The 14,247-nt window shown below is 40.6% G+C and overlaps 1 protein-coding gene across 1 annotated transcript in view; it reads left to right on the top strand.

Moving 5' to 3' along the window:
- Positions 1–2,358: 2,358 nt before the first annotated feature.
- Positions 2,359–14,247, top strand: part of ADAMTS20 (ADAM metallopeptidase with thrombospondin type 1 motif 20) — a 262,945-nt gene continuing 251,056 nt past the window's right edge. Inside the window, exons 1-2 of the mRNA XM_042780536.1 lie at positions 2,359–2,449; positions 2,996–3,357. Coding sequence (XP_042636470.1) covers positions 2,359–2,449; positions 2,996–3,357 — 453 coding nt within the window. The remainder of the gene's footprint in view (positions 2,450–2,995; positions 3,358–14,247) is intronic.

Genomic DNA, 14,247 nt, shown 5'->3' on the forward strand with positions numbered 1-14,247 from the left:
ACACATTCCATATACCTTCTCATTTCTTTAAAAAAGAGAATACAATAGCCCATTCTTAACAGTATTTTAAAAAAATTAAGAGCACAATGAAAATCAATTGCTCCATTGCAAGTACTGCTTTGAGTGACACATATTCAATCATGTACATGAAATAGCTATTTTGCTTGCAGTCAGCAGTCAGACATCCAATTAAACAGGTGCAGTTCTACTCCCTGTTATTTGTATGAGGGAAAGCACGGCTCCTAGTATAAAGATCCATTCAGAAGTTCAATGTAATTAAAAGGACTCTATTATTATAATGTACTGAGGTAACCACTAAACTGACAAGTATGGGTTAAGTCCATTTTTGTGTAAGTAACAAATATGCCTAACTTTGAAAAACAAAACAACAACATCCCGGAAGTCTAATTCTCTGATGAATGAAATGACAATTGTGAGGAAGCAGTATAAAAGAAAGAGTAATTGTTGAAGAAGTACCATCACCAAGCTGGGCTATTTCCTTGGGAGATGTTAAGATTAAACTCTCCTTCGTTGAACAAGATTGTTCTATATTTGCAGTGAACAACAGATGGAGCAAGTGTATGACATAAAAGTGAAGAAGCATGCATCAGAGGTCAATTCAAAGAGAACAGAATATCCATTGTTGAAGGCTCAGAGGAAGAAGGGCAGCCAGGAGCTAAGTTGAAAATGTCTTCCTTTGTGTTTGTGAAGATTTACTATACTTTCCTTTACTTTTTCTCTCATATATTTCCTCTCCATTGTTGCCTTTCACTGCAATCTGATCATTCCCTCCTCTTTTGTTCGCATTCAGGTTATTGAGAGCAGTAATTAACAGACCCTTCAAATCACACAGGTGGATTTGAGAAAGGAGAAAGTGGTATTGAAAAGTAAACTTCTGATACCACCACCGTTTATCCAATTTAAAAGACTCCAGGTGACACAATTGGCTCTCAGCTACAATAACTGCTGAGAAGAATAACTGAAGACACAGAAGTCCTTTGGATTTCAGGGCAGGAGCACATATGAATGAATACTGTGAAACTATAAACAGAAAGTCTCATATAAGTAATGTCCCACAGGCCGAGAAAGATCCAAGTTTGTATAATTGCCGCTTATATAATTTTGGGAACCTTTTACACAAAATGAAGGAGTTCCTTGGTGGTGTAAAGGGCTACGAGAGGTGATGAACTGAAAAACTGGTGGTTGGAACGGACCCAAAGAGGTTTCAGAAGAAAGGCCTGCCAACTGTTTTGGAAAGGTCACAGCTGTGAAAACCCTACAGAGCAGAGCTATATTCTGACACACATGAGGTCGCCATGAATCTAAACCAACCCAAGGCAACTGCTTTGCTTTTTGGTTATTATTATTATTTTTTAAAATGTATATTTAGAAGGAGAAAATAAAAACATAAAAAGTTATTGAAGCTTTTGGAGAGTTGGGTCCTTTTCTTGTCGAATTTCTTTAGGTACTCACCAGAAATGTTAATCTAGAAGTGCTTGCTGATTTCAGTCTCAGCCTCCACTCCCCATCTAGAAGAGTAATCAATTCCCAGCAAGCCCCAGAACACACTGAGACCCTGCCATGTAAATGAGAGGTCTGGGAACTAGACTTCATCAGCATCACGGTAAATCTTTCTCTGTCCACAGGAACTTCCCCTTGTCACTAATTTTATCTTGTCTGAGAAACCTAAAATTACCGTGAAACATAAATAACACACTTTCTATCTGATCCTGGTCATTTCATTGTAAGAACCAAAAACCTCACACACCTATCTCTCACCTAGACCTCGTCATCACAGTTCGAATCAACGTTGGGTTTTATAGGTCCCAGGTTGGTGCCCAGACCGGCCTTAAGAATACACACTACGTTGAGCGCCCACAGAAGGAGCCCTCCAAGATCTCACTCCGCGTGCGGCTGGGAGACTGCGCGCGGGAGGGCGAGCCCGGGCCGCGTCTACCGCTGATTGGCGGGGCCGGCCCCTAGGGGCGGGCTCTACCCCGCTCTCTCCCAGCCCGGGGTGGCTATATTGGCACCGTTCCTGCTAGGTCGAGTCGCTTCCTCGAGCTGAACTGGACCCAAGGAGAAGTTCCTGCGGACAGTGCGGGCTCAGGAAGGGGAGCGAGGCTGCCAAGAGCGAGCAAGGGGCTGTGGGGCTACAGTGAGATGAAGCAGCGGCTCAGGGAGCGGAGACTGGCGGTGTGGCGAAACGGGCCGGCCCGGGGCCGGGGCTGCTGCTCCGGAGGCTGCTGAGGCGCCGCGGCGACCCGCGGGCGAGGAGGAGGAGAGGCTGCGGAGCGGGCGGGGGAAGCCGGCTGGGCGGCAGACGGCTCCGGTTGGCCAACCTGGTCGGGTGGAACCATGAGGGTGGCCAAGTGGCTGACGGGTCTGCTCTACCAGCTTTCGCTCTTCATCGCCAAGTCTTGGGAAATTCATTTTCACCCGAGACAAGGTAAGGTCACCACGGGGCGACTTGAGCGGCGAGATAGAGGCACGGGGCCCGAGTGGGAGATACGGACTGAGGGCGCGAGCAGCTTAGCCCTTTGGAGGACCCTGTCCCTGCTTTCGAGATAGCAGAGTTCGCCTGCCCAAAGCATTCCGAGAGGTCACGGCTGCGCTGGGTTTCGAGGAATCCCGCATGCAGAGGACGCATCTCTTGCCTCGGCCACGAGACCGGAACGCGTGGGGCAAGGTGGCGCGTGTACCCGAGGTCACGAACTGGCGGAGGCAGGGACGCTAAGAGGGGCCAGAGAAAGAGGTGGGCTTCTCAGGACTGTGAGTGGCAGGGTCTTTGCAAGGGTGGAGCAAGTCGGGGATGTGAAATAGCAGAACACGCACAGTCTGCCCGCGTGTGTGTGCGCGCGTGCCAATCAGCATGTGTACATCTGTCGCGCTCTTGCGTACTGAAACCTTTGGCAGGGACGTTTCGTTGATGAAGTACGACATTGGGGAGTTAGGAATGCGTGGCGGCTAAATGGGCATATCATTGTGGTTGCAGAAGCCCTGGTGAGGTCACTGGCCACCTACGAAGTGGTGACCCCCGCTCGGGTCAATGAGTTTGGAGAAGTGTTCCCTCAGAGCCAACACTTCAGCCGGAGGAAGCGCAGCTCCGAGGCACTGGAGCCCACGCCATTCAGGATCCATTACCGCATCAGTGCCTATGGGCAACTCTTCCAGCTGAACCTGACTGCAGATGCGGCCTTTCTGGCCGCGCGCTACACAGTGGTGCACTTGGGAGGCCCCGCGCGCAAGGCGGAGGAGCGCAGCGCAGCGCTCCCAGACCTGCGCCACTGCTTCTACCGTGGCCAGGTCAATGAGCAGGAGGATCACACCGCGGTCTTCAGCCTCTGTGGAGGCCTGGTAAGCACGCTGCGGTCGCTTGACGACCCGGTCAGGGGCTGCTTTCAGGCAGTGGTAGCTCGCGGGTTTCTTTCCTCTGTTGGTGCCAGAAATTCATGGTAGGCCACCAGAGGGACTGACATCTGTTGTTGTTATTGTTTGCCGTCGAGTCGGCCCCGACTCATAGCGACCCCTCCTTGGGTTTCCGAAGCAGTATCACTACGGAAGTAGGATTGCCCAACCTTCCTTCCGAGGAGTGGCTGGTGGGTTTGAACCGCCAGCCTTCTGGGTAGCAGTCAAGTGCCTTAGGCACTATGCTACCAGAGACCAGAAGTCACTGGCGAGGGTTTTGGCAGGTTCTAAGTGAGGATCATCATTATGCTTCTGCCTGCTGTGCAAAATCGTCTCCTGCATGCAAAGTATGAAGGTGTCAGGTACTGGACTGGCAGTCAAGGACTGGCCTTTGAGGCTTCTGCTACAAGTGGAATGTAGTTTCCAAGAAGGAAGGCAGGATATTTCACCCTGAAAGACCCATTCCTGCCCACCTTTTGAAGGCAGACTTCTCTCAGTTCTGCAACTGAATTTACTTAAATTTGTTCCTTGGATTTAGAATGAGAGAAGGAAAATAGAACAAATATAAATGCAATGAAAACGATTTTCTGTTAGCAGGTTTGATAAACAGATGTTTACTTAGTTGTAGTATGAGGATGGCCATTAATCTGTGAATTAGAGAGGAGGTTGAATCTGCCTGTTTAAAATGCATTGCACTTGAAAATGGAGAGTTTACCTGCAGAGACCTGGATGTCAGGGAAGTCTTGTTACATTCAAGTAACAAGAGTAAAAGAAAGAGATTTGGTAAAAAGTTTTTGAGGAGAGAGGAAATGAAATAGAACATTGGGCTGTATGTGTTTCGTTTCTCTTTTTCTAAAACAGGGAATCTTAACACTTTTTGCCACAAACTTCAGAATTCTGTTGAAATTCAAAACCTCTTCTCAGCATAATCATTTGAAATGTTTAAAATAACTATAAAGGAAACCAATGAAATAAAATGAGTAATCAAAACACTGCAAAACGAAGTTTGTATAATACTATCACAAATTAATTCATTAAATAATAATTAATGCAGTAATAATAAGATAGTAATAAGATCTATTGATTGGGCCCATTTACTACCATACTTTTATAGGGGTGATGCATATAAATAATAGCTACAGCAACTCTAATATGATATGAAAATATCCTCTTGTTGATAACAAAGTCACAATGTCAGTGGTTTTTGTTTACATTCATAATTGAAGGAAATGCTAAATATCAGTTAGAGGTTAGTGAAAATAAAGATGTAACTTTTTTGCATCCATGTTTATGGAACCTCAGATTAAGATGATAGTTTTAAACAAAAATATATTAGCTTACTTCAGAAACTCCTGATAAATATGGATTCAATACAAAGCAAGGACTAGAAATTTGGTTCCAGGTTTCCAGCATTTTTCCCAAGTACTCTTAATTTTGTTCAGCAAATAATAATAATTAAAAAATACTTTTAAGAAAGATGTTCAAAATATTTTCAAAACATTATCACTGTTCTCTGATTAAGTCAAAAAAAATGGTGACAGTTCTCTCTAGGCCAAATGTAATCCCCTTTTAGCTTAATTGATTTTAAGAAGTCTTCTGGTGTGAGCGTTAGTCATTATTAAATAAATTTGGAAACTCTCTTTGCTCTTTCTCATACTATTATCTTTTCCTGTATTTACATGGAATTCCTCAACAATTCCCTGCCTTTCTTTTGTGGATAAATGTAAAATCCTTGCAACATCGGAATGGCAGAAGCACACAGTCACCTCTACATCAAAGGAAAGGAAAAAATTCTCTTTTCTAGACCCTTTTAAAATAATGTTTAGTTTGTCTAGCAAATCCCAGATTTACTACCACAAATTTGTCATGGTTGATACATATTCTTGATTTAGTATTTAGTATCTTATGGCATGACAAAATACTACAGATGGGAAGCATTATTAGGAGTAATGTTTCTGCTCATGTTGATTCATAATGTTATTATTGTTCAAATTCAGTATTCCTTTTTGAATTCAGAAAACAGACATGTTTTTGAATCATAATAGTTTATCATTTTCTGTCACTCTATCAGTTTCAGTATAGTTACATAAGTCATTCTGTATCATCAATCTGATTTAGTTATGTACTTTGCTTATTGATACTATCAAAATTTGTTAATTTGATTTCACAATTAAAAATTAATTTTCATACATATGTAACTTGGTTGTATTTTACTTATTCTCATTGTATGTGTGTAGGGCTGTTTTGAAGATACCAAACATTGTAGAAATGGAAATTTTCCAGCAATATAGCTAATAACTAAAGCTAATTTTTATTATTTTGTTTCTGAAGTGGAATCAGGATCAGTTGGAAGTCAAAATTATTGATGAGAATAGTGATGGTTTTTTTATTTTTGATGTTGGTTTAAAAACAGATTATACCACCTGTTTATGATTGTGTATTTTATTTCTATCCCTGACTCAAACATTAAATTTCTTTAGATCAATAGTTTTATCATATAGGAAAATCTCTGGTAGGTTTTTGAATGTGTTTGCCATTATTAGTTCAGATTCTTTTTGTTCTACGATCAGTCTTTCGTCTTTAAATCTAGATAAGATGGTGGTTCCCAGAGCCTGGGCCATCTAAGTTGTGTGCAGAACAACATTGACTCAAAGCCAGGGAAGTCAATAATGCCAATTTTTTGGCCCTGTTCCTACAGGCTTCCTGACTTATCTTTGTAACATTGTGCATATGATTGTGATGATCCGAGTTTGACATTAGTCGGTAAATTAAAAACCAAGGTTGATGTTTGCTGAAAGTTATTTGGAGTCAGTGTTATCAGAGAAATTCCCTTCTATTTCTAGTAGATTTTTGTTTTGTTTTAGTTTTGGTTTTAATTATGAATGAATGTTGTATTTTATCCAGTGCTTTTCCTGAGTATATTGAAAGGATCTTAGATTTCCTCTTTTTTTCCCTCTGTGTGTATTATCTTATACATTGCTAGTTTCACATACGTATTGACCACTGGTGAAAGTTGATCATCCAAAGGGTCATAATGTGTTCTGATGTGTTATTGGAAGAGAATAAGGTAATTGTATTTATTCCTCTAAATTGTACCATCTCTTCTATTCTCTGGTGACATTCTTTGTTCCATAGTCTCTTTGCACTTTTCCCAAACCAGAAGCTGAAATCTGGGCCTGAGAACTTTTGATCTTTCTTCTCTTTGCTCAGGATTTGTTGGTCTTACTTGTTGAGTCATCCCCCCTTGGGATCTCATATGCTTGAGTTCTTGCTGCAACACCGATTGATTTATTACTTAGCTGGTGCACTGTATAGACCTCAGATACAGGGTCATTTTGCTCCTGTTGCAGCAGTAAATGATATGGTGATTATTTTTCATCTTCCAGACACCTCTAAGGGCTTGCAACTTTACAGGGCATTTGGTTCCTCTTTTCCCAAGCCCTGCCACACCTCTAATTTTAGTATGGAGTGAAGCCTTTCAGAGAACCCCTCCCAAGAGTCCCACATAGGCAACAGGCTGAAGCACCTCTGTTGATAGCCTCTTTATACAATCTGATGTGCTTTCTCTCTCCAGGATTTTAACCTCAGTAGAGAAGTTAGTACACATATCTTACCTTCTGCTTCCCTTTTCTCCCCAGAATCCACTGAATTCCTCTTTCATATCTCATTGAGTTGGCCTATTCCTCTCTCATCTTCCCACTTGAGGTAGCATCTATCCTTGGATTCTTTGGTGGATGTTGGTGAATGTGACTTTTAAAAGAAGAGAATGAAAAACGAATCAGATTAATGTTTATAAAATATTATCCCTGTGCAACTATTTATTAAAACTGATACTCTAACAGATTTATGGATTTTATTTAATTACTTACTGTATTGAGATTAACCCAAAGCATGTGAAGCAATATTTTATTTTAATGTCTAATGTTAGTTTTTTCTCCTTTTAGATGTCTTGATATTCACATGTTTTTCTCTTTTACTAAATCACTGAATGATGACTAGTATTAAGTTTTATTCCTAAATGTTTTGAGTCTGAGAACCAGAAGGGGCTAAGAGTTCTGCTAGAAATATTCTTTGTTTAACAGTTTATAAATCTAACTTTTGTAATCATTCTTTCTCTAATTTTTCTTTTCCATAGATACAAGTATTTTCATATCAAATGATTCAAACATTTCTCAGTATTTACTTACACATCTCTAAAATCTGTGGTAAATGTGAAAATATAGCTGAATTATGAAATTAACTATAAATAATGGCTAGTCAAACTCTCTGTTTTTAATCCATTGATGGACTGTTGCAGAATTTATGGTTATTAGCTGTAATATCCCTGTATTCAATTTTAAACTTCTTTGTTTGTAATCATATTAGTTTTTCATAATGTTGGCAATATTCTTGCCAAAGTAGAGATTAATATATAATAAGTTGGAATATCATTAGGATATAGTTGTCAGGATGAGGTGTATAAATTTTACATAGGCTGTTTTTGACAATCCACTATACCTCTGGTAACCCTCTTCTTATGTGATAAGGTGAGTTCTCTTCTTCCAAAGACCCACAGGGACTAACCTGGCCTCCTAGACAGTTAACTTCACTATTTCTTGGTGGGATTTGAAGCAGTGCAGTATTTTTGGTTGAGGGAAGTTTCCAGATGCCATAAAACCAGACACTACATCTGGCATATACAGTATTGTGATGGTTAAGTTTGTGTGTCAGTTTGGCTAGGCCTGGTTGAGTGGCTGGACAGCTGGAGGCAGTATTCCCCATGTTGAGACTGGTAATCAAACCCATGGTGGAATCTACTATGAGCAGCTGAATAGCTGCCTTTGTGTATGTGGTCAACTTCCCATATATAAAAAACATCTTTGGGAATGGGGTCTGGCTTATGGCACGCTTGAACCCTGCATGTAACCGTGTTGTTGCTCAGCAGCCTACCATGCTCTGTTGACCTTGGGACTTTCAATGAACTTGAATGAATGGCCTGCCATGTGGTTTGGCAACATTGGGACTGTGCCTTTTTACTTGTCAGCCTTGGGCTTATCAGCCTCAGCAGCCAGAAACTGTCTGAATGAAGAAAAGCCTCTAGCTCCAGTGGGCTGGGAGCAGGAGGCAGAGCTGAAGCCCAAGGCTGAGGGGCTTTCACCCAGCCCCTAGAGCCTGGCACTTTGAACTTAGACTTCTAGCTCCCTGAACTGTAAGAGAATAAAACTCCTGTTTGTTTAAACCATCATATTTGTGGTATATTCTTGTCAGAGCAGCACTAGGTAACCAGAACAAATATTTTCACGGAGTAGCTTGCAATGCTCATGTGTACTTTTTTGAAGTTTCTCATATGAACCATTCTAAAGCATGTCAACACTATTGCTCTCTGGTGACAGATTATTAGGTTGCTCTAGTAACTGTAGACATGAAATAAAATAATGGAAAATGTCATTAATGTCTTCATTGTTTTTTGTTTACTCTGACAAGTTTTTGTTTTTATTGTTTTCTAAACTTCCTACTTCTACAGAACTAATATATATCTCCAGATCATTACACAAGATATTCTGTGTTGGTTTCCTAGGGCTGCTGTAAGAAAGTACCACAAACTGGGCAGCTTACAAGAATAGAGATGTAATGTATAACAGTTCTGATGACTAGAAGTCCAAAATCAGGGTGTTGGCTATGTTGATTCCTTCAGAAGCTTGAGGAAGAATCTGTTCCATGCCTCTCTCCTAACTTCTGGTAATGGTTGGTGATCCTTGTCTTGCAGTTCTAATATCTGCTTCTCTGGCCACATAACTCTCTTTCCTCTGTGTGTCTCATGTCTTTTTTATAAGGATACCACTTATAATGAATTAACCCCAAACCAAACCAAACTCACTGCCATCAATTTGACTCCGACTCATAGCGACCCCTCTTTGGGTTTCTGAGGCAGTATTTCTATGGAAGTAGATTGCCCAGTCTTCCTTCTGAAGAGTGGCTGGAGGGTTTGAACCACCAGCCTTCTGGTTAGCCGTCAAATGCCTTAGGCTCTATGCCACCAGAGCTCCCACTACGCCACCAGAACTCCCTATATTGGGTTAGGATCCACCTTTCTCCAGCATGACCTTATGTTAACTGATAGCATTCTCAAAGACCCTATTTCAAAAAAAGGCTACATACCAAATAGGTTTCAGGGATTAGAACTTTAACATATTTTATGATGGGCATAATTGAATCCATAATACATTCTGTAGTCATTTTCCATGTTGAACAGCTCATAAGATCCTCTTTTAGTTATTCATGTACTCATTCAAGTTCTCAATCAAACAATAGTATGGAGAATTTCCTATGCTTCTGTTTTTAACATTCTAGTGTGTGTCTCCGTGACTAAGGTGTGCCTAACCCAGGCCATGGTATTTTCAATCACCTCATATGTATGTGAGAGCTGGACAATGAATAAAGAAGACTGAAGAAGAGTTGATGCTTTTGAGTTGTGGTGTTGGAGAAGAATGCTAAGAGTACTGTGGACTGCTAAAAGGACTAACAAATCTATCCTGGAAGAAGTGCAGCCAGAATGCTCCTTGGAAGCAAGAATGGCCAGACTTCATCTCACCTACTTTGGTCATGTTGTCAGAAGGAACCATTTCCTGGAGAAGGGTATCATTGTCAGAAGGAACCATTCCCTGGAGAAGGATATCATATTTGGTAAAGTGGAGGGTCAGTGTAGAAGGGAAGGCCCTTAACAAAATGGATAGACACAGTGGCTGCAACAGTGGGCTCAGGTATAGCAAGGATTCTGAGGCTGGCACAAGACCGGGCAGTGTTGCATTCTGCCGTGCATTGGGTTGCTGTGAGTTGGAGACAACTCACTGGTACCTACCAACAACAACAACAGTGTGTTTTAGTGCAGTTCTTTCTTAAAGCAGATACTAAGAAGGGATTAAATATGCAAGGATTTTATTAGGGGAAGTACCTGTGTTAGAGAGAATAGAGAACTGGAAGAGTGATGTCAGCCAGAAACAGGTGAGGGAGAGAGGAAGGGAATGTTGAGTGGAAGCATCTGAGGCTGCTGGGAAGTCTAATCAAGGTCCAGAAAAATCCTCCCAGTCACATTGGCTGGGAGAAGAGTCCTATGCTTCCCAAGAATGGGCCTGTATTAGTATTCCTACCACACTCAGTTACTAACTAGGAGCAGCCTTTTGGAGGTTTGGCTGGACACAGACATTGTGATGGATTTCAAAGTGGTGCATCTGGGGCTCTTGGTCAGTTATACTCTTATTCTCAGTACTGCCACATAACAACACCAAGCATAGGAACATTTACTAAAGATACAGTCTGATAAGGGCTGCCAAGAGTGGTGTATACAAAATTACGTGTGAACTTCAAAGAAGGATTGAGGAAAGAGTGATTTAGAAAGTTGTGAGACCTGTGCTTGTTCCAGCTGGACCTTGAGGGATGATTAAACATATGTGGACATTAAAGTTCAAGGGTTTGTTTTAGGTCTGTGCAACTGCAAAGTAGGGTCTATTGTGAGATAAGAGTACAAGGTAAGGTTGGAATCAGATCGTTAAAGTCCTGTAATGCAATGCTAAGGAGGGAGAGATTGCACTATAGATAGTGGGTCAGTTCAGTGGGTTAGGAAGGAGTCTTCCATTACATAACATTGTGCAGAGTGCAAAGGAAGCAATGGGTCCCTAAGACCACTGCTGTAGTCAATGATAGGTAAGGAGAAGGAGACATTTGAAGTAGTTTCAAAGGCTTTTTTTTTTTTCTTTCAGTCCAGGCTCCTGGTTTCTTTGGCAATATAACCTTCAAAAATTTAGTTGGCTTCTGATGGCACATCAAGTTTTGATAATTGCTTAAAGTCAGTTTCTAAAACTCACTTATGTTAAATATGTAAATGTCAAGAATCTATTTTAAGAAAAAGCAAAATGTTGGATTCTTATTAATAAACCAAATAAAATTTGAGCTATATTAAATAAGTAGAATAAAATTACTATATGTTGTAATCTCTAGGTGTAGAAAATTGCAAAAGGTGACATAAATGAAAAAGTTGATAGGTTTGCCTAATTAATAATTGGGGAGCTCTGATGGCGTAGTGCCTAAGGCATTTGACTGCTAACCAGAAGGCTGGTGGTTGAAACCCACCAGCTACTCCTCAGAAGAAAAGACTGGGCAATTTACTTCTGTAGAGATGCTGCCTTGAAAACCCAAGGAGGCGTTGCTATGAGTCAGAACCGACACAGTGGCAGTGAGTTTGGTATTTTCTGGTTGATTAATAATTGAAGAATGTAATATCATATGTCAAAATGACTGTAAACAAAAGATAAACTAGGAAAATATTTGCTGCAAATATGACATGCTTTGGCAGATATATGGAATGTTTCCTTCTAGATACTGTTTTTCCATCTTTGTTTTTTAAATAATACTGCTTTATAATATTTTGATAATGTATCATGAACACCTACAGGTATATCATTATATACCTACAAGATAATTTTAAAAGATTTAAAAAGATTTTTCATTGTTATAATGACTAGGTTTTATGTCTTCACAGATATTTTAGCAAGAGGTTGGGAGAGGCTGTCCTGTGGACTGCTATCCAGACCCCACAAGAATGTAGACATTTCTTTGATGCTCTAAACTATCATTGAGTTATGTAACTTCAAAAACACCTCAGTGACTACAATACAGAGAAATAACAAAATTTGTTACTTGTCATTGATGTTTCTGGGACACACCATTTGAACCTGAAACTTTTGGCTAAATAAATCCTGGGTAGATGAATCCAGAGTCTTAATTTTATTTTCTGATGGGAGATCAGTCTCTTTAGGTGCAGTGTCAGTAACTTCCATTGCTTCTTTATTGTCTCTTCTGATGTTCGTACTGGAGATGGGAGATCAACCTATAGAATGAGTAAGGGAAAGAAAGTAAAGAATGTGCCTAGAGGAGAGAAGAAAGACTGTCTATTAAAAAATCTTACAGTGAGTTTTCTATTTTATGCTTCTGGAGCTACTTCTTATGTTTTCATATTATATATCATTTATTCAGTATGTGGGAGCTCTGGTAGCATAGTGGCTAAGACACTTGCCTGCTCACCAGAAGGCTGGCGGTTCAAACCCACCAGCCACTCCTCGGAAGGAAGGTTGGGCAATCCTACTTCCATAGTGATACTGCCTCGGAAACCCAAGGAGGGGTTGCTGTGAGTCAGGGCTGACTCGATGGCACATAACAACAACAACAACAACAATTCAGTATGTGTTTGTGTAAAATATACTGTTTTCTAGGCGTGACGAGTGGTTTATAATGAGGAACTGTCAGGCAGAGGTACTTTTTTTGCATTGAACAGAGTATCCCAAAATAAAAAAAAAAATTAATTTCAGAGTTAATCTTTGTGGTCTTTTATTATGTAGCATTTATACTCTGTCTATGGTAGAAAGGGTGGTCATAACATTTGTGTTTTTGGTGGAGGATTTCTCATCCCATTTCAAAATATATTTAGTTTGTAAACATAATTATTGAACTCCTGCCTTGAACACTTTTATTACACATTACCTTTCTCAGGAAATTAGATCAATAGAAGTGTCTTTATTTTGTATTATGGGTGATAAAATGAAGGGTCAGTGATATGCAGTAACTTGTCCAAGCTTCCATGCATACAAACCTAGAACTCATACTCATACTCTCTTATTATAAATATCATCATCCTGATCTTAGTGTGATTTATAATTAAAGATTGAGAAACCAAATATTTTAGTCTTTATAGTAGGTAGCAACTAAGAATAATCTAGCCCTTAGATAAAAATACAATTTTATTAATAGTTGGGAGCAACTTGTTATTAAAATAATTTCTCAGTCTAGGCTTTGATTGCCTTGTTTAGTAGTATCTGTTTTAGTTATATCTGTTTATGAATGTTGTTCTCTAGTTGGCATTGTCAGCAGGTGAGGAGAGGAACTCAGGCACGCCCAAAGCAGCAGTGCAGGAGAGTGGGAGAAAGGGGATTAAAAGGCCTAGGAATTTGGACAAAGGAGTCAGCTGCAGGGACCCAGGTAAGGGTGGTACGAGAGGTTTCCAACAGGGAGACAAACTTGTCTGTCGGTTTGTCTTACCATGGTGACATGTTGATGTGAGTTTTGAGGCTGAGCCACTGGTGTTTCTAACCCACCAGGATGCACGTGGTGCACAAGTATCAGCCCAGCTTACAGACTGAGACAGACTAGGAAGAAGGAGGAGGCCGTCCACTTCTCAAGGAATTGGCCAGGGAAAACCTTATGAATAGCAAAGAAACACTGTTTGATACATTACCACACAACTTTATGAATAATCCAGTTAGGTTAGAAGGCTCTCAAAATAGGACTGGGAAAGAACTGCATCATCTGAGTAAACCCAGCCTTAGTCCTGTGGATAAGGTAAAGCTTTTGAGACCTCCATTTGCTGACATGGCACCACTCAACTTGAAGAGAAACAGCTGTTGTTGTTGTTGTTGTTATATGCCGTCGAGTCGGCCCCGACTCATAACGACCCCTCCTTGGGTTTCTGAGGCAATATGCAGATATCCATTAATCATCGGAACATGGAATGTACGAAGCTTGAAACTAGTAAAATTGGAAGTTGTCAAAAATGCAATGGAACGCATAAAGATTGATATCCTCAGCATTAGTGAGCTGAAATGGACTGGTTTGGCCATTTTGAATCAGACAATCATGTGATCTACTATTCCAGGAATGACAGTTTGAAGAGGAATGGTGGGTGTATTAATTATCACTGGTGACTGGAATGCAAAAGTTGGAAACAAAGAAGAATCACCGGTAATGGGAAAATTTGGCCTTGGTGACAGATACAATGCTGGAACTCTCATGGTAGAATTTTGCAAGACCAAT

This window comes from Orycteropus afer, unplaced genomic scaffold (assembly GCF_000298275.1).
Source record: "Orycteropus afer afer isolate SDZICR_OR568_19922 unplaced genomic scaffold, OryAfe1.0 scaffold00045, whole genome shotgun sequence".
NCBI lineage: Eukaryota > Metazoa > Chordata > Mammalia > Tubulidentata > Orycteropodidae > Orycteropus > Orycteropus afer.